Source organism: Rana temporaria, chromosome 13 (assembly GCF_905171775.1).
Source record: "Rana temporaria chromosome 13, aRanTem1.1, whole genome shotgun sequence".
Classification (NCBI taxonomy): Eukaryota; Metazoa; Chordata; class Amphibia; order Anura; family Ranidae; genus Rana; species Rana temporaria.
Genome location: NC_053501.1, coordinates 66,818,130 through 66,844,597, shown reverse-complemented (window position 1 = coordinate 66,844,597; position 26,468 = coordinate 66,818,130). Strand labels below are relative to the sequence as shown.

At 41.0% G+C, this 26,468-nt stretch overlaps 1 protein-coding gene across 1 annotated transcript in view; it reads right to left on the bottom strand.

Moving 5' to 3' along the window:
* Window positions 1–215: 215 nt before the first annotated feature.
* Window positions 216–26,468, bottom strand: part of AKAP6 (A-kinase anchoring protein 6) — a 311,162-nt gene continuing 284,909 nt past the window's right edge. Inside the window, exons 12-14 of the mRNA XM_040332843.1 lie at window positions 12,791–13,003; window positions 5,922–8,738; window positions 216–1,654 (exon numbers count right to left, since the gene is read on the bottom strand). Coding sequence (XP_040188777.1) covers window positions 1,616–1,654; window positions 5,922–8,738; window positions 12,791–13,003 — 3,069 coding nt within the window. The 3' untranslated portion in view covers window positions 216–1,615. The remainder of the gene's footprint in view (window positions 1,655–5,921; window positions 8,739–12,790; window positions 13,004–26,468) is intronic.

Here is a 26,468-nt window from a genome sequence, read left to right as displayed (position 1 = left end):
AGCTAGGAATGTTAACAGAACTAATCAGACAGAATTAAGTACAATCTGGAAACCCAAATAAAACTGATTAAGGGACCTTTTTAAGATCACTATCCTCTGTACTGTACAATGCTCAACTTTCATTTTTAATTGCTTTGTTGCAGAATTGTAGAATTTATAGCTGAATGAAACATATTGGACCTTTGGTATAGACTGGGGAAGAAAGGACACGTGACAATTAGGAAAGTGCTTTATTTTTTTTAATCTGTACAGACACACTTGTTCTTTTCTTCCTCTCCTTTTTTGTACCTAAAGCCATTGATAGAAGAACCACCTTACTCAAGTAAAATCACAAAAGTCATTCAATCAGCAGTTGTCCCTTATGTCTATACACAGGACTGTACAGACAGGACTGAGAAACATGACCTGCTAGTGATACCTGAGAAGAAGGTTGAGAATTGATGCAGAGATATTATTTATTAATATTTTGGAGAGGTGTGTCCCTGCCACAGTCATAGTCATTCACGAATCAATTGGGAATGAAGAATGTAGCTAAAATATTGATACATATAAAAAAAACATAATCTTGTAAATGTGCGGCATTAAAGAAAACATAACAAAAATGTGAACTGAGAGGTTTGCTTTGACTTATTTGGCATTTAAATGGTTTAACAAACACTCTGGCCTATGCAATATGGTGATTCAGAAAACAAGGAGGATGCACTACATGCACAACTCATAGCAACCAACTAGGCTTACGTTTTCTATAGTCAGCCTATAGAAATTAATTCTGGTTGGTTCCTATGTATCATAGCACTTTGCACATTATCAATGCTTTTTGGTCTACCTTTATTGAATAATGTCTACATTATTTTAATTCAAAGACTCTCACATAATGTAATATTACAACAGACCCTTTAATCTCTGATGGATTATATGATTTAACTTAAGGTTGCAAATCTTCCCTCATTATCAATAGTAATCGTCTTTACTGAATAAGATGTACCTCCTGATAAACTTAGCTTAATACTGCATGACCAGTTTCATTTATAACAAAAAGAAGTTAATCCAACATACAACCTGACCGAATTCCAGTTCATCCTTCATATTAACCTTTACACTTTCGAAACTTTAACATAACTTACATTCTAAACCTTAGCCATTATCTTGCCTCCTATTCTATCTTACCGACTCATTTGTCATACTAGCCTACCCTTTGTAGTTCCACACATACCATCAAATCCTTCCTCAAGTCTCTCAAATTGGCAGCCGTAGAACCGCAACAATCCCTTTTCTTTATCCATTGTTAACAGAACATCTTCTTCTATTGTCTCACACATAATCTTTACATAACCCTGGAGCAATACAGGTTGCTCACATAGCAAAATGTAAATATTTTACTTCCAAAAAATGCACAGTTGGTCTTTGAGGGTGATACACATCGCTTTAGGGCACCATATTATCTCTACCCTGTTCTACACCGAAGAAGTCAGAAGGTCTTCAGTTTTCTCACAGAAAGCCAATTGATGCAAACCCAATAAGCTGTGTGAGAGGAAGCATAGACAGAGAAGATCAGTGCATAGCACAAGTCACCATCACCCCAGCAGCGGAGGCACCCTTGTTAAGAGGTGGAGAATCACAGGTCCTTGTGGGTCTTGGAGCCGTTTAATGGTCTCTGTAAAAGAACAAAATGTATCATCTCCAGGACTCTGGTTAATATTTAACACCAACAATACCATTTATTTTAGTTTTGAATAGAGTGGAGACGGTTTAAAACCTCTGTCAAGTTTTTGATTGTTGTTTGTTTCACTGTTGGGGAGATTTACTTTCACTTCCTGGGTGGCAGTGTTAATTTTGGCAGCAAATTTCGGTTTTGTTTTATTCTTAGTCTGTCCTACATTTTAGTCTACTACAACTAATTTTAGTCGTCTGAAATGTAATGGGTGCAGTTAAATTGTAATGCATTATTTAAAGCGGAGGTTCACCCTAAAAATCAACTTTCTACCATGCCATAAAGCATATTAGCGTCAGCTAAAGTATGCCTTTTTTTTGTTGCTGTATTCACAGTTTAATCCATTAGTTAAGTTTCAGACTCCCGCAGGGAGTAGGCGTTCCTATGAAGAGGAGGAAATGCTTGACGGCCGGCTATGGCGCGTCACGCTTCCCGAAAATAGCCGGAGTAGGACTCGGCTCTTCACGGCGCTATACGGTGCCTGCGCACAGACTAGGAGCTGACTGCGCAGGCGCCGTGAAGAGCCAAGTCCTATTTCTGCTATTTTCGGGAAGCGTGACGCGCCATAGCCGGCCGTCAATCATTTCCTCCTCTTCATAGGAACACCTACTCCCTGCAGGAGTCTGAAATGTAACTAATGGATTAAACTGTGAGTACAGCAAAACAAATAAAAAGAAAGGCATACTTTAGCTGACGCTAGTATGCTGGATGGCATGGTAGACAAAATTTTTTTTTTTTTTTAGGGTGAACCCCCGCTTTAAGCATTTCTCTACAATTTCCAAACTCATATACTGCTGGAGTGAGAATTTTCAAATATGTTATTATTTATGGTATTTAGGTTTAAACATGCACTACAGACCAGTGTTAATTTTGATGTCAAATTTCAATTTAGCTTTAGTCATACTCTTTTGACTGAAATGCCATCTTAGTTTTAGTCATATTTTAGTCATCTCAATTGTTTTGGTTTTAGTCAACTAAAATAGTATTAATTTAGTTGATGAAAACATTTTAACAACTAACACTGCTGGGTGGTCGTTTTTTAGTAAAGTAAGGAAGGATTAACACCTTCATCATGGTTCTATGGATGTTAACACTCTTCTTTCTCCACATTTCCTCTGTGATCTTTGAGATAGGAACCTCACAGAGGTAATAACCCTTTTCACATTTCTCCACAAATGTAAGGTTCTGGTTGGAGTTACACATTAAAAAAGGAAACCAAGAAAATGTGTATCATGTACAATATGTAACTTACCATGTTTAGTATATTTTTACACAATTATATAATAAATTAATATGAATAACAACACAACTAACCAGTGGCGGTGCATCTATAGAGGGCGCTGGAGTGCCGCCCCCCTGGCTTTCGCACCGCCACTGATTACAATAACATAGATTCATGCATTGCATGAATCTATGTTATTGTTGCCGGCCGCTGGTCTATTCAGATGGCCGGACCTTGAGCGCTGGCCACCTGAATAACGGCAGCTGGTTGGCTGTGCGAAAGTGCTTATCAGAGCCAGCGGCTCTGATAGGCTTTCCGAGTACAGCCCTCAGCCTTCCGGATGCTTATCCAGGGAATGTACGGGGGTGCGTTCCTTGGATAAGACTGACAGGCGTCTCAGCCAATCAGTTTCTCCGGTTCTGGTTATCGGTAACCTGATTGGCTGAAGCGTCATCGAGGGCAGGAGAAGACATCGAGGGACGTGGAAGGACTAGGAGGATGGCTGATTTCCAGTAAGGTAAGTGCCGGGCGGGGGGGAAGAGGCATTTTACAGGGCACAGCAGCGACAATGGGCACAGTGGTGACAATGGGCACAGTGGGGACAAATGGCACAGTGGGGACAAATGGCACAGTGGGGACAATTGGCACAGTGGTGACAATGGGCACAGTGGGGACAATTGGCACAGTGGGGACAATGGGCACAGTGGCGGCAATTAAAGGGCACAGTGACATCAATGGGCACAGTGGTGACAATGGGCACAGTGTTGACAATTTAAGGGCACAGTGGTGACAATTGGCACAGTGGCGACAATTGATGGGCACAGTGTTTCCTCACTGCCTGCACACCATGGACTGGTGATAGTGTGGGACCCATTAACAGACAGAAAACTCCTAGGGATCTTAGGACTCCTGGGATCAGTGGCAATGCTGGGGGAGGGGGGTGTGATCAGTGGCAATGTTTGAGGGTTAATGAGATCAGTGGCAGTGGTGGGGGGATGGGATTAGTTAGGAGGCAGTGCAAATTCTGAACCATGTAGAGCAAAGCTGGAAATCTTTGGCAAGTATATAGTGGGGAATCCTACACTGACCACCAATGTAATGGGGGAATTTACACTGACCACCAATGTGAGGAAGATTTACACTGACCACCAATGTGAGGAGGAATTTGCACTGACCACCATGTACCAGGGGATTTTACGTTTTCCCACAATGTAAAGAGGGATTTCTACACTGACCCCAATGTAATAGGAGCATTTACACCAACCACCAGTGTAAGGAGGAATATACAATGACCTTAGGAGCATTTACACCAACCACCAGTGTAAGGAGGAATATACAATGACCTTAGGAGCATTTACACCAACCACCAGTGTAAGGAGGAATATACAATGACCTCCATGTAAGGTGACACTTCTACACTGACCGCCAATGTAAAGGGGGATTTGCACTAACCACCAGTGTAATGGTAATTCTGCACTTACCACCAATGTAAAGGGAAATGATCACTGATCACCAATGTAATGGGGGGATTTTATATCAACAACCAATAAAGGGGGATTTCTACACTGGCCACCAATGTAAGGGGGGGATTTACACTTAACACAAATTTAAGGGGGGCTTCTACATGGACCACCAATGTAAGTGAGGATCCAAAACTGACCACAAATGCAGTGCCATTAATTGTTAATGACATCCTGCACCAGAATTCAAGGTGCTGTGGCACCATGTTATTTTGAAAAAGGGTTCCACCTCCAATTTGCTTCTTTGCAGAACAGGTTGATGTTAGGCTTAATGACCACAGTTGTAGGCAGGAATTTTAAACATGCCCTTTTACCTCCCCAGTAGGCGGCATTCAGCAGAGGTGATGGTGGATATGACCTCAGAGGGGCATGATATAGATATTAATGCTGCCTCTATTTACATATCAATGCAGCAGTTCCCTGCCTATTTACATATTAATGCCACCACTATTTACAAATCAATGCAAGTTATTTACATCTAAACACAGGGTCAGCAGGTGTACATCATAATAGGGCAGAGTCGGGCAGCATTAGTAACAAAACTTCACACTGAGATATTGGGACACGGCATGGGACTAAAACTTCAAGGGGCCAGGGAATTTAAACTGGGATAGTTGGCAAGTATGAGGCAGCTGCTTTGGGCCCCACAGCAATGGTTGGGCCCATGGCAGCTTCCCCTTTTGCCCTGCCATAAAGACGGTCCTGGACACAGTGATTGTGTCACAGTAAAAGGTGTTAATCAATGAAAGTAGAAAGCATTATCCTAATTTCTTTTTGCACAGGGTAGTTATTTGGTCCAATGAAAATGGCACAGCTACCTCTCATGCTTGAGAAAAATCTATTACCACCTCAAAGCACGTAGTCATGCCTCCCAGGTTTGGATGTCCACAGCTCAGCTCCCATGTGGTCAGATTGTCCTCTGGGTTTGTAAATGCCTTCCTACTGGTGACTGCTATGCTATTTTGCTTGGACCATCACAGTGCTCCCCAGGATTCTACTGATGACAGCCACAGAGCTTTTGATATGTGCTTTTCCATCCTTATATACGTGAGTGGCCAATTTGCTTTTTTAAATTATTTAATTTGCTGCACTCAGATTGTGCCCTCTTGCGTCTTTTTGTATTCTCTAAATGACGTCTATTCTGAGTAGCTGACTGTTTGCATTCAGTAAACAGAGGTGCATCCACTCAGTATGGGACCCAGAAGCAAGAGGCAATCATTGAAGTAGTGGTGTCTACTGCAGTGATTTCCAGCTTCTAGGGGAATTGGCCAGGTATGTTACTGTATATACATAGTTTCTTTGGTCCAAGGTGGTAAAACATACTGTACCGATGCCTAGAATTATTTTTTAATAATGTTGAATAACACATATAATGTTCTACACCTCTGTGTACCTTTTAGTTACACTTACTGTGTTTAAATTTAAAGTATTTAAAGTTTTAAGTAAGGTACTTATACAATACACATACCTTTTGCCCTGTGACCAGGTTAGAACTGCCTGCTTCTAAGGGCCTTGGGTCTCGGACCCTTTTGTGCAGGACAGGAAGGCTGGAGACTGTCGGCTTTGCAGAACTTTTTCCTTTTGGTTCAGGGCGTGTTTCTCTTGTGAAGGGCAGCTTTTTGCTGGAGGTTTTGCCTTCCCCCTTTGCAGTGGCTGTCGAATAATCCTGAATTTTCTGGGAAGATAATCTAAAGGCTGCTTGTGGCCCTGAGGTTGGAACTTTATTCTGAGGATTCTTGATGCCAGTAGAATTAGGAAGGCATTTAACTGATGGCGTTGTAACTGTAGGCTGTCTAACAGACAACTTGGATGGCCAACTTACATCTTGAGACACCTGCTCTTTGACTGAAACTTCTTTCTTTTCATCTGTGCAAGCTTCAAACATGTCCTCGATTTCTTGCTCTGTGTAACCTTCTGTTGGCACCTGTGTGGTAGTGGCAAATCCATTCAGCTCCCCACAATCACTGTCATGAGAGGAAAGAGATAAGTAAGAGTAGAAGTCCCCTCTTTCCAGCTGTCTACGAGAATACTCTAGCACCTTCTCTCGAATTTGAGCTCCAGTTCCGTCCTGTGGTGATGATCTATGAAGTGCATTAGACGTCATATCCAAAATTTCCTTTACAAATTCCTGTACAGTGCAATCTGGACTACTAGATGTTTCATGTGCTGAACTATGACAAGAACATGAAGATTCTTTTGCTAATTCTAAAACTGTACTGGAAGATGCTTGTTTTTTTTCTGGCACCAATAAACTATTGTCTATCATTTCCACATCTGCCACTGCATCACATGTAACACGCAAGTTGCTCTTACCATTTGAGGATGGTCCAAGCTCACGGGGCTTATGATATGCCAAGGCAGGCATGCAGGGAGGATGTAGTTTTTCTGTTTTTGTTATTGATATTGATGGGTATGGCCCTGTTTTTATCTTCCTTTCAGGAAGATTTCTCTTAAACACATTGTCCTTTACAGTGTCTACTCTACTGTCAACATTTTCAACATTTCCAACATTTCCATTTTCAACATCATCTACCAGAAAACCTGAATTATTTAGACTTTTTTCCTCCCTTAATGTTGATGGACCCGTGGCTAAATCTTTATCATTTCCATTATTCTCCTTATGTTTATGTACATAATTGTGCAATTTTTTTTCGGACTTTGAAGTACCAGCCATATCCTGTAGCACCCTATTCATTTTTCTTCTTTCTCTGGGAAGCATAAATGTAGGTTTAATCCATGCCTGCAACTCTCTTCTGATAAAATCTGAACCCAAAGGTAGTTCTGAACCCTCTCCAGCCTCGTCCGCACTTCCCATACTGGAATTTGGTTCCTCAATTTCCTCTTCTTCTTCCTCTTCTTCTTCGGTTAATGTGAGGGTGGAACTTGATAACAAGTCACTATCATCTTCTTCATCAGTGCAGGCTGAAGTACATGATACATTAACAATCATGCTTAAGTTGGCTTCCCCTTCTCCTCCTAATGAACGACTAAGATGCTTGCGGAAACTGGCATTAGAGTTCAGTAACCCTAACCGGCCTTTTAGTACAACCATATCTTCAGATCTGAGTGATAGCTCATCACTGCTACTCAGTTCAGTCAACTCAGAACCAATATCTTCATTCCCTGATGACTCCTTGTCTTGTGGTAGATGGAGACCAGATAAAGATGGCTTTCGAGAACTACATCTAAGGGTAATGTCATCAGAGAAACTGCGCTTCATTTTCTGTTCAGATGGACACTCAATATCCTCCAGCCTCTTCAGCAAGTCTAAAGTACGTTTACTTAACTCTTCCCCTGGATCACTCCCTGGGGTAATATCAGCTGAACCTTGCTGACTGAAGAGATCTTCATTACTCTTATATGAAGCTGGCCAGCTCTCCAGAGACACACTACGTTTGAGTATTGAGGACTCTGGAGCCTCACCAGGGACTGAAAGTGATTCTAGGGATGAAGAGCTAGACAGTGAGTTTTCTGGACTTAAGACTTCAATCAGGTCCTGAAAGTCCACCTTGTCCTCAGGGCTATGGTCTGCAGAGCTAGCTTGAAGCATAGTCCTGTTAACACTAATCTGACCTGGGGTTCTTTGGAAACATAAATTTGGTACCATCCTCTGTGTTCTTTCCAGAGTCATGGTTTTGGGTCGGTTAGACTGTATTTGTAAAGTGTTTTGAAACATGAGTGGACTTTGGGGTTTAGACCTAGAAACTTGTACAAGTCCAAAACCTTTACTGCCAATCTGACATACATCATCGTTTTGATCCTGGCACCCTTGTGGCCCTTCTCCATCCACAGATAGACAACCTTCTGAATTGGCAGCAGTTACACCTTCTCCACTTGCAATGCCACTCTCACATTCAGAGTGCCCACTCGAATCCATTTGCATTTTTGTAAGGTGATGAGCTTGTGGGGATCCATTAGCTAAATCTGGAAGAGATAAAAAGCTGCAGCCTCGAAGAAGAGAAAATGGAAGGGGTCCTAGAGAATCCAATTTCTTGGTTTCTTTTGGTGACAAATCTATGTTTGTTTGAAAGCGTTCTATGTTGTGCAAACTGTAAACTTGATATACAGGAGTCTGGCAAGGACTGTGCTGGTGAGTGTCATCCGAAACAGCTGGCCCTGAGCAGCATCTTCCATTTGAAACAAACATGTCTGCAATTAACTGCTTATTCTCATTGGTGCCACAAACAGGCTCTGTAGTAATGTCAGTCTCATCCCATTCTAATGCTTCCTCCCCTCCTGCATTGTTCAAATCAGCCCAGTCTGGGTCTACCAGTTGATCCATCTCCTAAACCGGGAAAATACATGGTCAGCAAATAAGCACAACTCATACAGTATAATCAATTCAGATATGAATGTAAAACATTAAAAATGTACATAAAATGGAGTAAACCAAACCACATATATTACAGTATACACAGCTGCATTCATACATAATAACCACTACTAATCCCTTTCATTTACTTGTCCAATACACATATCAAGCAAAACATGAGAATTCGAGCTGTAAAAGGTCACAATTTAAAGGTCAAATAATCAATATTGTTTTAATTTCTCCATCCAAACAATGTGGTATAGCTTTTCAATCCTTGATTTTATTTCACAGTCAATCAACACAACAATTTATCATAGAGTTTACCTTTTTGTGAGCATTTTACAGCTAACATAATTCATGAAAGTATTTGAGACAGTAACTACACAGTTCAACTCTTCCTCAGGAGGCCTGGTTTCTGAAGTTTATGCATATATTCCAGTGCGTTGATTGTGCACAGCCAGCCAAATCATATACTCACAACATTTACTATGCACTTGCATTGTGCATGGATACTGGTGTAAAGGTTGCAGTTTATGTACACTATATAAATTTACCATTTTTGCTATGGAGTGTAATCGCTGGCATCTGGACATGTGCCTAAAGTAAAATGATATTTTCCTAGAATGCTTTTGGGTACAGGTAAACACTTAGCTATTTACATGCACTGCATATTGATATTGTTTTAAGTAGTTCTTTAGTGCCTTAATGCACACTATACACAGGGCCATCTTAACCACTTAACGACCGCCGCATGTATATATACGTCCACAGAATGGCACGTACAGGCATATGGGCGTACATGTACGTCCCTGCCTTTCCGTGGGTCGGGGGTCCGATCGGGACCCCCCCACTGGTACATGCGGCAGTCAGAAATCGTCTGGGAGCGATCGGGGATGAGGGGGCGGCTATCCGTTTCTAGCTGCCCCCTCGCGATCGCTCCCCGGAGCTGAAGAGCGGGGAGAGCCGTATGTAAACACAGCTTCCCGTGCTTCACTGTGGCGGCTGCATCGATCGTGTCTTCCCTTTTATAGGGAGACATAATCGATGACGTTAGACCTACTGCCACACCCCCCTACAGTTGTAAACACACACTAGGTGAAAGATAACTCCTTCAGCGGCCCCTGTGGTTAACTCCCAAACTGCAACTGTCATTTTCACAATAAACAATGCAATTTAAATTCATTTTTTGCTGTGAAAATGACAATGGTCCCAAAAATGTGTCAAAATTGTCCGAAGAGTCCGCCATAATGTCGCAGTCACGAAAAAAATCGCTGATCGTCGCCATTAGTAGTAAAAAAAAAAAAATTAATAAAAATGCAATAAAACTATCCCCTATTTTGTAAACGCTATAAATTTTGCGCAAACCAACCGATAAACGCTTATTGCGATTTTTTTCACCAAAAATATGTAAAAGAATACGTATCGGTCTAAACTGAGGGAAAAAAAACGTTTTTTTATATATTTTTGGGGGGTATTTATTATAGAAAAAAGTTAAAAATATAATTATTTTTTCAAAATTGTCGCTCTATTTTTGTTTATAGCACAAAAAATAAAAACCGCAGAGGTGATCAAATGCCACCAAAAGAAAGCTCTATTTGTGGGAAGAAAAGGACGCAAATTTCGTTTCGGTACAACATTGCATGACCGCGCAATTACCAGTTAAAGCAGTGCAGTGCCAAATTGTAAAAACACCTCTGGGCATTTAGCTGCATATTGGTCCGGGGCTTAAGTGGTTAATGAATGGGCACACCTGAGCACTGCCCAGAGGCCCCAGGTGCATGGGGGCCCCATGAACAGGGCCAGGAAAAGGGGGGGCGCTGTGTTGGGGGGTGAACTGGAAATTTGTCCACTCGTCCTGCTATTTTTTGACAGGGGTAACGTATTTGCAATGCCCATGGGGTATGTTGGCCAGTACATCACAACTAAAGAAATCTTTCAACATGCATCTTGCACAGGATTTGGGACTTCTGAAGAAAAGCAGAGGTAAGGCATAGTAATTGTAAAACAAGGTATGTCCACAATAGCTGAAGTTCTCCTTTAACCACTTTAGCCGTGGAAGGATTTGCCCCTTTAATGGCCAGGCCATTTTTTTGGATACGACACTTCGTCGCTTTAACTGACAATTGAGCGGTCGTGCGACGCTGTACGCAAACAAAATTGACGTCCTTTTTCCCCCCACAAATAGAGCTTAATTTGGTGGTATTTGATCACTTCTGTGGTTTTTATTTTATACGCGATAAACAAAAAAAGACAGACAATTTTGAAAAAAAAAAAAATACATACATTTTTTTATATAAAAAAAAATGTATTCATCAGTTTAGGCCAATATATATTCTTCTACATATTTTTGGTAAAAAATTGCAATAGGTGTCTATTGATTGGTTTGGGCAAAAGTTATCGTGTCTACAAACTATGGGATAGATTTAGGGACTTTTTACCGATAATGGCAGCGATCTGACCCCAAATGACACTTTTTGGGGACAAAAATGCTCTGATCAATGTAAAAATTACACTGGCAGAGAAGGTATTAACACTAGGGGGCGATCAAGGGGTTAAGTGTGTTCTCTGAGTGTGTTATAACTGTAGGGGGGATGGGCTACCAGGGACATGACAGAGATCGCTGTTCCCGATCACTGGGAACAGAAGATCGCTGATATATCATCTGGCAGAAGGGGGAATTGCCTTGTACACTACACATCGAGTCTGCCCGCAGCCACGCTCCAGCGCCTGCTAACTCCTATGCAAAGACGTTTGCGCGGAAGAGCCGACCTGCCGCAGTATAATGATATAATTGACAAGATCTGGCGTTGCTTTTCACATTCAAAATGAATACAGCAGAGCTCCAGGATTAGTAAATGTGTCTAAATACAAGAGGTATGTGTACTCCAACTTCACAAAATCTTGGTTTGCTTTGTGTTTTCCTGCAAGAGCTTTGTAATAATCTTGCGTTAAGAGATTGTTCAGAGATTGTAAAGTTTCTTTTTTTTACTCAAAAAATAACAAACATGTTATACTTACCTGTTCTGTGCAGTTGGTTTTGCACAGAGCAGCCTGGATCCTTCTCTTCTCGGGTCCTTCTTTGGCTCTCCTGGTCCCCCATCCTATCGAGTGCCCCCACAGCAGCTGCTTGCTATGGGGGTATTCTGTCGGAATCAGCGACCTGTCATATTGGGTAACGGAAGTGAGGTTCCGTCAGCTGAATACTTACTACGCATGCGCAGGTTTGCTAATCTGACAGAACACCTGCAGTCATAAGACGCCAGTGAACATCTTACTACATCCAACTTAGTCTTTAATTTTACAGTCATTTTACCAATAAAGTAGGCATATTGGTAACGGAACAGGGGCACCCGAGCCGAGTCACAGCTCCCTATGTCTATTCAGACACAGAGCCCCAATTTGGCCCCACCCCTCTTTCTCCTGATTGGCTAACTGACTTTGATTGACAGCAATGGGAGCTAACAGCACCGCTGCTGTGTCTCAGCCAATCAGGAGAAGTCCAGGACAGCAGAGGAACTTGTGGACATCGCTAGACAGTGATGGGGCTCAGGTAAGTAGTAGGGGGGCTGAGGGGGGCTGCTACACACAGAATGTTTTTTTATCCTAATACATAGAATGCATTACGATAAAAAACCTTCTGACTTTACAACCACTTTAAACTATGCTTCTGTGCACCTCTATGAGTCCAAAGCTGCCAGATGAGAGGAGGAATTCAACCTATTTGACCTGTCCCCAGCAGGTTATCCCCAGGCATTCTGCTTATAATACCAGTGTTGTAAATGTAAAATTGTTGTACATGTATACAGTATTATTAACGGTTGGGAAAAGGTGTATGATTTGGTGTTTTGTGGGAGAAAGACACATGATAGGGCACCAAGCAAGTCTAGCTTCTTTAGTAAGGAAACACCTAAAGATTTAATACACAGTTCTTGCTTTCTTCAACAAAACTCCAAATGATGAACATTTCCCTGACCACAGAAAATATGCACGCATTAAATTCTTTATGAACATTAGGAAATTCTCACCTGCTCTTCACCCAGTTCTCTTTGCAGACGCTTTTGCCACTGTGTACTCTGCATCACTATGGCCTCCCATCTTCTCTCCAGATTGACACTTAGGAGCTGCAGGTTGGGAGGATCATGCTGTGGAGACTGGTCTTGGACATTTAGAAGGTGGTGACACAAACGCAGGACCGATGTCACTCCACGCCTACGAAGCCTGAGCTCAGAGCAGAGACTCTGTGGGAAAAGATGGACAATTACTTGGGCTAAAACAGAAACTGGCGCTTCAAAATAATGCTATAAAGAAGCATATTAATGCATATGAAAGGGTATGCAGATGTAAATGTCTGCTCATATTTAGAAAATGGTCATTTCAACAGAGCTGAAAAGCAATATGATGTAAAATTCAGAGAAATATAGGTATATTATCGTTGAGTCAAAATACCAATCAGACATGGCAATTACATGATTAGACAATACTGACATTTAAAGAGTATATACAGTGGGTAAAATAAGTATTGAAATACTACAAAATGAAAGGGCCCCCAAGGTAATGCCTAATACAAAATTATAATGATCAAAAAAGTTCATAAGAAAACAAACAGCTGAATTATTCAGATTTGCCAAACTCAAGTAAGGGCGAAAAATGAATGCAATGCGAACCTTCGGGAAATGCATAATTAGAACTGAAGCCTCGTACACACGACCGAGAAACTCGACGGGCGAAACACATGGTTTTGCTAGTCGAGTTCCTTGTTAGGCTGTCGAGGATCTCGGCGAGCCAAATTTCCCGTTGAGGAAAAAGAAGACATGCTCTCTTTTTGGCTCGACGAGATCCTCAACAGTTTCCTTGTCGAAAAGTGTACACACGACCGGTTTCCTCGGCAAAAAAAAAATACCAGCAAGTGTGTACGAGGCCTGAGAATAAAAAACCTGTTACGGCTCAACCAAAAGCATAAAAATAGAAATAGCCCACTGCATGCATTAAAGATAGCAAACAATTTTATTAGATATACCACAATTGTATGTTTACAACAATGACAAACAGACACTAATAAAAACAAGCCAAGTCCACCCCTTGCAGACCTATGAATAAGACCAAGATAACAGCGGCATGTGGCAATTGTGCAATAATAAATCTAGTGTTGAGGGTTATACCCTTCAGTCCACAAAACCTCCTAATGAATAGCTTTTGCACTTATGGAGCCCAAGATATATACAATAAACTTTCAATGCTCATGGATAAAATGTGCATATGCCCAACGTCAGTCTGCTGCATAGTTGGATCCAGTGGTGTTAAGGGTTACTGGCCACATATATACAAATTGTGCTGACAATGTCCTGATGATGTTTGGACAACCCAAGAAGGGGAAAACTTTTCCAATGGTCTAGAGGAGGTATGTCAAACAGGATGGTTGTGTACACACAATATAGAGCCAGTAAAGACAGTCACATCTGACGTCACCCGTCAACCACTACACGCTTTTGATGCTGGTACTCGCAATTAGAGTGCCACTGATTGTAAGTAGTTTTCTTGCCTTTCTAATATAAAAATGTTATATACAGAGAGCACTAGATCGCTTTCTCTTTTTTTTATGTGCGGTGGAGTTCAGCTAAGTGCAGGATTTTGCTTTATACCCCGAGTGTGGGTTCACTGCTGTATACTGGTCAAGTGGACGAGCAGGATTTCCATCCATACCCCGAGTGTGGGTTTACTGCTTTGTGACCTATTTTAGGTTGAGTGGATGAGGTGAGAAGCCAATCTGTGTGTGGTGGAGGGATCCTTATTGTCACCTGTCAAAACGTCTACACTGCACTGTACGATTTGTGCTTCCTTCACATGCACTAATGGACTCCTTTTTGATTTTATTTAGGGACATTTATTATAGCATTGCACCGATTTGCTCTACATAATTCATATATAGATACATTTATTATTGCGCTGCACTGTTTTATTATATGATTCTATTTGAGGGATTTTTTATGAGTTTACCTTAAGTTCTTGCAATTTAGCCTTTTATTTCTTTTTTTTTTATTATTGTGTCAGCGCTGAATACCTTGCTAATTCCATTTTATTACACATAACTTAATTTCTGAACGTATTTTTTTGGGGTTTCTTTGTATGTATGGATTGCATGGGTTGTTATGGACATGTGGTTAAAATGTAATGTCAATAGCACCTTTAATAATATATTTACCTAGAAAGATGGTTCAATACTTATTTTACCCGCTGTACATATAAATCAAGAAAGTGAAAACTATGGAGTAAAACGAGAGAGATGGTTTCAACTTTGAAATTGGTTCCACCAAATAAAGGACAGTTAAAAGTGATAGAACTGTGCATAATGTCATTAATTAATAATTAATGTTGATAGCTAGTTTAAATGTGAACCCATTATCTTACTGCCTTCGTACTGCTATTTAAAAACTTCTGGAAAATCCTTAGTATATAAATATAATCCAAATTTTAGGGAAAGTAGGCTGGGAAGTGTGGTTATGAACAGGTTAAGTGTCAGTGACTAGAAAACCCGAGAGGGGCCATCAATATGATTCGTCTCTCACAGACACAGAGTCTGACAAATAGAGCGATTAAAAGGCCACTGAGAGCCATCTCTCTCTGCCAATTATCGCCATGTATCATCCCTGGCCCAACGAGGAAGGCAGAAATATGGCCTTTTGAATGGCACTATTTAAGTGTTCGCTGATAATGAAGCACATGGCAAGGCCCTAATCACAGCTCACAGGGGAGAAGGACCCACATCAGTCTATGCATCAGGCTGGTAACTAGCAGAGAGGATGAAGGAAGGGCAGGGATCCAGAAGCAGCATAGATAGCACATAATGCCATTGTGTCAGTGCCAAGCATGATTCTGCAGAAATAAAGGTATTATGGCACAACAATAAGTCAGCTATAGAGATCCCCTCCAACTATAAAAAGTGATTCATAGATCAGTTATGTGGACCATAAACCGGAGGTTTAGAAACAGATTACTGCACCTTCTCATTGGTACACTATATCAATAAATTACATGGAAATATATCAATAGCACTATTGAAATTTGTGTTCAGAATAGTCATAAACACACAGAAGGAGGATAAAATAACTGCCAATGAACCTTGCAAGTAAAAAATATGAGAGATGTAAATACTGGTAAATGCTTCTTTACTGCTATTTCTCATCATGTAGTGAATTTGTTTTAACATTACAACATTGTCCATAGGCTTTTTAAAGGCTGGATAATATCCAGCTTGCATAACATTACCCTGGCATTGTTTAACATATTTATTGGCCATACCCTAGGGTGTTTTCCAGCAACGGTATCAATTCGAATGTAGCCATGTGCTCAGCTACAGCAATATGGAGAGGGAGACATTTTCCTTTTTTCCTCTCTTCCTCTACTGAAATACTGATGTTATAGTGCGCCATCCTCCTCAGCAGCCAATAGGGGCAAAGCTAATGCCAAGCAAGCCCATACACTTCTATGCAGAGTATCAAGAATTTTGGGAGTGGTAGTTTGAGATGGCAGCCATATAATGGTACAAATTAACTCTTTTCAAGACAAATCCCAATAGGCTTGGTGCAGTTGGAGGAGTGGAAAGACGATTTTTATTAACCGCTTGCTGACCGCACCACGCACGCCCCTGCCACAAGCTCCGTGACCGTGCCGGGACCAGAAGACTCGATGTCTGCCGGTGTCCCGCGATCTTGTCATTTAGATGCAGAATGACGGGATGCCTGTGTAAACAAGGTATCTCCATGTTCTGCCTAGTTCCAGGACACTGATTTTCTGCTGCCTGTCATCGGGAGCAGCAATCACTGTTGTGTCACAGGTAGCCCAGCCATCACACAGTTAGAATCACTCCCTAGGAAACACTTAACCCCTTCCTCGCCCCCTAGTAGTTAACCCCTTCCCTGCCAGTGTCATTTACACAGTAATCAGTGCATTTTTATAGCACTGGTCGCTGTATAAAGGACAATGGTCCCAAAATAGCGTCAAAAGTGTCCGATGTGTCCGCCATAATGTCGCAGTCACAATAAAAATCACTGATCTCCGCCATTACTAGTAAAAAAAATATTAATGAAAATGCCATAAAAATTATCCCCTATTTTGTAGATTATAATTTTTGGACAAACTAATCAATAAACGCTTATTGCGTTTTTTTTTTACCAAAAATATGTAGAAGAATGTGTATCGGTCTAAACTGAGGAAAAACATGTTTTAATATACTTTTTAGGCTCATTTATTATCGCAAAAAGTTAGAAATATTGCTTTTTTTTTTCAAAATTGTCGCTCTATTTTTGGTTATAGCGCAAAAAATAAAAACCACAGAGGTGATCAAATACCACCGAAAGAAAGCTCTATTTGTGGGGAAAAAGGGACATAAATTTTGTTTGGGAGCCACGTCGCACGACCACGCATTTGTCAGTGCCGAATCACAAAAAGTGGCCCGGTCATTTGGCAGCCAAATACTCCGGGGCTGAAGTGGTTAAACTGCCCAGAAAAGCTCTTCCTCTTGGTACAAAGGAAGTTAGAGAGAGAGCACCTCTGTCTGGATATCTGCATGCCAGCAGGAGACCATATCAGCAGAGAAACTTGGAGTTTACTGCCCACATCTTAGCATCTGCACCGATGCAGCAGGGAGACTGGAGCATCCACTCACCCTCTGCTTCCCACCACTGATCACAGAAGACTTTCAGGGAGAGACTGAGGGTCCTCCTTTCGACAACCTTTTGCCGATACAGCTAGCAGGGACTGAGCCACTGGGAGCAGGAAACCAAGTGTACCCAATTCACACCACACCCATACTGTATTCTATATAGCACTTATTCCAAACTTAGACTGCTCCTATATGCCGGATGCAGGTTACTTGGGAATGCCGTTAAGTGCAAACATGCCCTTGAAGGGCCCCAGCAAAAGCCTTCAGAAGGACATCTCAAGGGACCGCCAATCCCATAATAATTATTCGAAAGCCCCCTTTGTTCCCTGTCCCCTCCACTACCATCCTTCTTTTCATCTGGACAGTGCATACCCATTCTGTCTAGGACTAGCATTGCTGCATACATGCACTCTGGCAGTATAGTTCCAGCACTCGGGAGATTAACCACCATGACTTGGGATCCACCTGTTATTGGTTTCCCATTTTTTTGAAGGACAGTTCCCTTGTGTTTGCACCACACCATCTTACCAGGATTTAGTAGCCGAGGCTGTGGGACTCTCATCCGGTTACAGTAGGGACTGCTCCTGGGTATCTATTACCAGCTTTGGCTCCGGTCCCTGACAGGATGTCACTTTTTGGACTGTATCATCTTGAGGCTTGGAGCTATCGAATGGTACCCCAGATTGCTGCCACTACCTCCGGATCACCCCTAAATGACTGATAGTATACTGTATGGGTGTCTCTGTTCCTTGTACTCTTATGTAGGTGCCGGGTTGTCTGGGCTGGGTATTGTTTGGGATAATGTGATCAAGCGCTTATCTGATTTTGTGTGGTGTAAACTATGTGTGATTTTTCAATAAAGGAGGTATCTGTTTGTCCCTAAGCTAGGGCTAAGTTCTTGGGTGCAATTCCCAGCTATAATACCTTGTTCCTGTGTTCCAGCTGCGAGGAAACAGATCTCTGGCAGGGATACCCAGTCGGGGTGTCAGGAGTCCGTCACATTTACTCCTGCTCACTGCTGCACTTGAGGTGGCCTTGCTACTGTTTATGCTGTTCTGAGCGCCAAATGTCATCTTATGTCTAGTCCTTACTGTTAATAACGTTGCAAGTTAAATTGTGTAGTTACCATTGCTAATCCATTTTATGTTTGCCTAGTTACCAAACATATTGGTTGACAATATATTAAGTTTGCCTTTACTACCTTGTCTGGTGCCTGTTTTATTTAATATAACACTACTATTGGGTACAAAGTATTACTTTCAGTGACTATCTGTAATATTGTATGTTTGTACACTTAACCAGATTTGTCAGAGGGGCTGAGTTTCTTGAGAAGGTTCAGGCAAAGAACAGAGGACCCATCCTATTCAGCAGCTCCTACAGGGGTAGCGCTACACTAGACTGTTGAATAAATGAGAAGAGTAGTCTGTGATTGTGGAGTCAAACAAAAATGTTCCCACTTAATAAAAAAATCTCTGAAACATGCCATTCATTCCATTCCCATGAGGAAACTATCGCTTTACATGTGCTATCACACTAGTTGGGTGGGGTATAACCATAAAGGAATAATGTTCAATCCACATGAAAACAATCAGTCCATGTAGAAATTCAACGTGATAAATTGTCCATCGTGAGTAAATAACATAATAAAGATGTCATGAGATTGAATGAACCATCCCAACGAAGATCTTTAGATGTATGATGTAATTATGAATGTGCTTACCGGAACCGTTGGACCCGACTGTCATAAGACAACAGGTCAATCGAGCTTATGGTACCCAACCAGCTGTTCAATGGGGCTGTCAGCGAAGATGCAAAAAGAAGTGGAATACACCTCCCTGTAAACCGAAGGTAAGGTCAAGGAGCCTGGAGAACAGCTCATTTCAGACAGACAGCAACCCTTAATAGGGTAATGGAGACTAGCTGGGGACTAGCTGGAGATACTCAAAAAACTTTTTCTCCACAGAGAATGCAAACAAAATAAAAAATAATGGTGCAGGTCAGCAAAAAATGGTAAAAACCAGCATACAGGTTAAAAAAGTGATCACAGTTTAAAGATTCAAAAACGCAATATGGGAGCAGGTGTTGCTAGCCCGATGTGTTTCGTTCCAAGAAGAACTTCTACTGGGGCATCCGATGCCCCAGTAGAAGTCCTTCTTGGAACGAAATACATCGGTTTTCTCTACCTTTCTCTACCTACTCCATGGTTGAAACACCTTTATCGGAGTCACGTTCGGCTGAGGAATACCGGGCTCCTTGACCTTACCTTCGGTTGACGTCTTCTGGACACCAGGGAGGTGTATTTCACTTTTTTTTTGGATCTTCACTGACAGTCCCATTGAACAGCTGGTTGGGTACCGTAAGCTTGATTGACCTGTTGTCGTATGACATTTGGGTCCAACGGTTTCCGGTAAGCACATTCATAATTACATCTTACATCTGAAGATCTTCATTGGGATGGTTCATTCAATCTCATGACATCTTTATTATGTTATTTACTCACGATGGACAATTTATCACATTGAATTTCTACATGGACTGATTGTTTTCATGTGGATTGAACATTATTACTTTATGGTTATACCCTGTTGAGTATATATTATGTGGTGTTTTTTCACATTACACTAATACGTAGCGCTACACATTCACCTACACTCCTTTTGAATTTCGTCACATTCTTGTGCAGCTGCTTCACCTCCCCATCCCCCTTTTTTTAGGGTTTCTTGTTGTTATTTTGGGGGAAGCGCAATAATTTTACACTTACATATGTGAATGGGGAAATGTAAGGCCTCGTACACATGATAGGTTAAACAGAGGACAATGGTCTGATGGACCATTTTCATCGGTCAAAACCGATCGTGTGTGGGCTCCATAGGTTATTTAACCATTGGTTAAAAAAAAGCCAACTTGCTTTAAATTTAACTGATGAATTCCTAACCGATGGGAAAAAAAACGATCATTAGTAGGCACAACCATCGGTTAAAAATCCACGCATGCTCAGAATCAAGTCGACGCATGCTTGGAAGCATTGAACTTCGTTTTTTTCAGCACGGCGTTGTGTTTTACGTCACCGCGTTCTGACACGATCGTTTTTTTAACCGATGGTGTGTAGGCGCGACGGACCATCAGTCAGCTTCATCGGTTAACCGATGAAAACGGTCCATCTGTCTGGTCTCATGGGATGGACTGATCGTGTGTACGAGGCTTTACAGATATAAAGTAGGTGTATCCAAATTTGGTTGCAAAAGTGGAAATACACTTTAAGAAAGAAAAGAGTCTGACTGCAGTGTTACTTAAAGTTATATTTGTCAGAGTGAAAAGCATCTTAAGAAGTGCACTTCACCATTTGAAGAACTGCTTCAAACCGCAGGTCAGCTACGGCTGACCTAAAATACAGCACACAGGAAAAAACTTTGTTTTACTGGCAAATAAATCAAAAGAAAATGATTTGCTACAGTGAGTAAATCTGACTGCTTAATTTTAAATCAAATAAATGTAAACTCAGTGGATGTAACTCAATTTAAGCCATAAATTCAATGCTGTCCCTTTGCATTGCTTTTACACAGTGGTACTGCTGAACAAGTGTAAAGAAGAAAAATCAGTAGCAAGCATTTTGATGCTATAGGCATACTGCTCAATGCATGGAGCTGGCAGGGTGTTCAGCTAATACGGGGCTCAGTGCCCCCCTGACCTCACCACCAAGGCTTTATTACTAATTATAGTGAGAATATTGATCTCCTATCGTGCCTGTCAACATCACTTAACCTGACACTTGGGCTGGTAGGAGGTAGACGGGGAACAGCAATCAGCTTCAGAGACAAATAAAAAGATAGAACAAAAAGGCATTCTCCCCAATTATTTTAACAATGGACATTATTTGTTTTATCTATGTTGATTAACTCTACTTTTTAAATCTGAAAATATATTGATACCATTTTACTACTCTATTTTTGTTCTAAAATAATGTTTTAAGTACTTAAAGGGGTTGTAAAGGTTTGTCTTTTATTTTCTAAATAGGTTCCTTTAAGCTAGTGCATTGTTGGTTCACTTACCTTTTCCTTTGATTTTCCTTCTAAATGTTTTTTTTCTTTGTTTGAATTTCTCACTTCCTGTTTCTCCTCAGTAAGCTTTCCACCATCATCCCAGTGGTGGAAAGTCATTTAGAACAGCTTACTGAACACCTTACTGAGGAGGAACAGGAAGTGAGAAATTAAGACAAAGAAAACAAAGAAAAACAACATTTAGAAGGGAAATCGAAGGAAAAGGTAAGTGAACCAACAATGCACAAGTGTAAAGGAACCTATTTAGAAAATAAAAAACAAATCATTACAACCCCTTTAATGTTTTGTTAAAGATATTGCTATATGCTTCTTGGCAATTTAGTTCACATTGAATCATTATACAAACTATATAATTTTCAGAACAGTAGAATATAATATGTGGTTAATGTGTATGTAATTTTTTTTTCAGTTTGGATAAAATGTTAAAAAAAATTGAACTGTCAGTTTTATTTTTCTGTCTGTCATTGCTGGGGAGAGTCACCTTCAATATTGCTCCTGGTGATCACTGTCTTTGGTACACAAATTGGTGGGAAATCCAACATTTTCATTTGTCACACAAAAAGATGGTGAAGGGAAAGTTTCCAATGGTGAGGCCTCGTACACACGACCGAGTTTCTTGGCAAAAACCAGCAAGAAACTTGCTGGGAGATATTTTTTTGCCGAGGAAATCAGTCGTGTGTACATTTTCGTCGAGGAAACTGTCGAGAAACTCGACGAGCCAAAAAGAGAGCAAGTTCTCTATTTCCTCGACGGGAATGGAGAAACTTGCCTTGTCGAGTTCCTCGACAGCCTGACAAGGAACTCGACGAGGAAACCGATGTGTTTCGCTGTCGAGTTCCTCGGTCGTGTGTACGAGGCTTCACAGTTACTCTAGTGACAACTGTTTAAGTAAGGATGTTTCATCACTATGGAATGATCTTCTCTTACTTTCTGCTGTATCTTTGGAACAGGGAGTGAAGGGAAATCTACCCAATAATACATGGACAGAAAAAAAACTCTGACGGGATCTTAACCCTTCCCTACTCTATTTTCCGATAACTAATGTTTGAGAGCTGGTTTTCAATTTTTCCGACAACAAAAGTTCTTCCGATCGTCTGTAGCCAATTCCGACGCACACAAATCCTACGCATGCTCGGAATCAATTTAACGCATGCTCGGAATCATTGAACTTCATTTTTCTCGGCTCGTCGTAGTGTTGTACGTCAACGCGTTCTTGACGGTTGAAATTTACGACATTTGTGTGACCGTGTGCATGCAACACAAGTTTGAGCCAACATTCCGTCTGAAAAAATCCACCGTTTTGTTGTAGGAATGTCCGATCATGTGTATGCGGTATTACTCTAGGAAACAATTAGGGCCTGTTTACATTTGTCCATTTTTATGCAGCAAAACTCATGCATTTTACTGTATGAAAATGTATTCCAGGTAGAAATCCCAATTCTGTCCTATATGGCTGGTCCATATACTGCAATGATTGCTACCATGTGCACTGCTTTTAGATAAAGCAATGGCAGAAAGAAAAACCTGTAGGCAGCTGGTAGTGTGCTATTACGAACCCATCACATCCTTGGTCCCAAATAAAACTAAGCAAAAGACATTGAGGGAAATTTTGTAAATTTCACTTATTATTTACACTTTTAAACATAGTTTTGTGGATAGGTTATCCCGGCATTCTAGACATTAGCCTTTCCTGTTAACATTTGATTCTTGCACTTTTCATATTTATCAAGAAATCAATCCATATAACTGGTGCGTTGTGCTATATTAGGATCTCTTGCTCTCCTAAAGATTGAAATATGCAAGAATTGTGCTTATGTTGTTCACATGTTTATGGAAAAAATTGACTTGTGCTATAGCTTAATTAGACTTCTACCACCTTGTGATCTGCTGGTATACAGGCACAGGGAGGGTTTCCTTGCAATGCATTACTGTCACAGCTTATAAGTCTCTATGTAGCAGCAAAACCCAGTAACAGTTGCACCACTGCCATTTTCAGCTTTAGGTAAACTTGGGATATGCATACAAAGGTTACTTTAACTTAGCCCTTCTAAGCAATATACCTTCCTTTCTCTCTATCACCACTCACCAGTAGGGAAGGAAAGTCACTGAACTCCTTGTTTAAAAGTAATGACCGGCCCAGGGCTGTAACATGGAATAAAAAGGCATGTGCTACTCTTTTCCTGGTAACAGTTATTTCCTTTTGCTGAATGGAGCCACGAGGGATGAAGAAATTATACTTTTCTGTAAGCAATGAGTGGGTGCTCTATATGGGCAAAGCACAGGTTTCCTTTAACTCTCAGTAGGGCTTAAATATACCACTTTCCAAGTGGTGTGTTTAGTAAGAGAAGGTAGGATTAAGTAATGACTTGCAGAGTCATTAGTGAATCCCATTACTTGCAAACTGAACACCTTCAACAAGATTTTTCTGCATCTGCCTGTTCCAGTTTCATGTATTCTCTTACTGGAAACAGCTTATTCCTCACTATCATACACTGCCCTGGTTGATTGGAACAATGATGGATTGGGAAGCTTTATTCTCCTAAATTATCTTAATCTAATCATGAACAGTTGAAATGTATAATTTTTAAAACTCCTTGAACATGACTAGGTGTTCATAATGTTCACCTGGCTAAGTAAAAACTGTAACTGGACTCCTCCATGAGCAGTCTTTAGCGGAGAGCGGATGGAATTTTTAAAGGTTCCTAACCCTACACACCACTAGAATATAGGAGGATGATATGGAAAGCCCCCATTGGAACATCTGGGAATTGATGAGACCTTGGAGAATTAACCTAAAGTGTTACTAAACCCACAACAGTAAAATCTGTCTGTATATGCAGAATAACATGCTTGTAATAATCACTGTGGAACTTAAGAGGTTAACCCTCTGCATTGTGTAAAAAGACTTCTTGATCCTATATGCACAGATCCCCCCCCTTCTGCAGGATCTCTCAGGGCAAGGCCGGATAATACACAGTCAGAGTGGTCCCCCTGCACATGCTCAGTTTGGTCTCTATTGCTGGAGAGAATATTTCCTTGTTGAGAAGAGCTGATATTGACATCACACATTTGGGCGTGCATACAGATCCTAAATCACAGCCCAGTCTCCTCCTCCTCCTCCATGCCCAGTAACTAAAAAAGAACACAGTGGGTGGGATGTCACATCTTGATTGATGGATGATCCGCAATATTATATCTATTGTGAGGTGAGAGTTCTATGGGTACAGAGGTGGCACGAGTTGTTTGAAAGTTATTAAAGCGCCTTGGGAACTGGTTCTGTGTTGGATGACATTGGGACATTGAAGATATCATCCATCTTCATCATCCATTTCAGTGATTATTCACTGAAAGGACTTGAGAGACTTTTTGTCACTTTATATTTCATATTAGTGTGTGAACTAACTATCACTGGTACATATACTTTTACTTGATGAGTATTGATGTCTGTTTTCACAGTATCACACTGATAACAAGTCTAATATTCACTGTTATTTAAGGGCAATTCATTTTGTGATATTATTTCTAGGCCACCACCGGTCTGCTTAGTTTGGAGAGTTTGTGGTTTATCATCGTTAGTTATTTTAGCTCGATTATTTCTTGTATTTGTATATGGTGGGTAGTGCACACAACATTACATTATCACTTAATCACTTATATAGTGTGGGAACACTACTGGATGGTTGTAGCAACCTCTTTCATCATTATTTTAAACCCTTGATTGGTAGCGCAGAAGTCACACGTATTTTATCTAACCTGACACTAACACTTAACCATTAACTTAAGTTTAGCCCTTATCTTTGCACTATAACATTACTTAACAGTTCCCTAAAATGTATATTAACAATAAATCCTGAACCCTATTGTGAAGTTAATCTTGTAAATAAGTACTTACCTGGTCCACTCTGAAATGCTAGAGCTATCCTTCCCAGTGGAAATTCTCTAGCCTCACCTTCAGAGCAAAGCACTGGCAAGATAGCAGTGCTTCGGACCATAGATTTGGGTGTCAAAACGTACTTATTCCTGACAGCTCAATTACCTCTTTATTGAATTGTGTGCACCTAAAACCTAGAAGGGCAGCCGCATGGCATGGCATGGCAGTGGTCACATCTGTTAGTGAGAAACACTGCTACTACTTAAGCCGTGAACATATGACCGTTTTGTCCGATGACAAAAAATCGGTGTTAAAAAACAGAACATGTTTTAAATTTTTCCTATGGATAAAAAAACGATAGAAAAATCCGATCATCTGTGTGGAACTCCATCGGAGAAAAATCCACGCATGCTCAGAATCAAGTCGACGCATGCTCGAAAGCATTGAACTTCATTTTTTTTCGGCTCGTCGTAGTGTTTTACGTCGTAGTGTTAGAACGGTCGGAATTTAGTCTGATAGTGTGTATGCAATCGTGTGTTTATCCGATCGTGTGTACAGACCTTAAAGCGGTTGTAAACCCGCATCAAATTTTTTTATTTTTTTTCTCCTGTAAGGCAAAAGTCATAATGAGCTAATATGCACCGCATATTAGCTCATTATGAAATACTTACCTCGGAAGGAGGTGTGTAGCACTTACCTGGTCCACGCCGAGCGAGATTTCATCTTGCCTCAGCGTGTCTTCCGGATATCGCCGCTCCAGCGCTGTGATTGGCTGGATGACGTCACTCCCGCGCGTGCGCGCGGGAGATTTAAAACTCGGCAAGGTCCGGTGGCTGCCGGTCCTTTCGCCGTAGATCCCCCCTGCGCATGCGCCATGGCGCATTGCGAGGGGAATATCTCCTTAACCGTGCAGGTTTAGGAGATATTCTCCTTACCTACAGGTAAGCCTTGTTATAGGCTTACCTGTAGGTAAAAGTCAAAAAAGTGGGTTTACAACCACTTTAAGAAAACATGATATGGATGCTTTCAACTTCCCAAAATACCTCTCATCGTTATAGGTAAACTGATGCCAGCTGAATCACAGAATCCTCTAAACAATGCTATATACAAAAGCA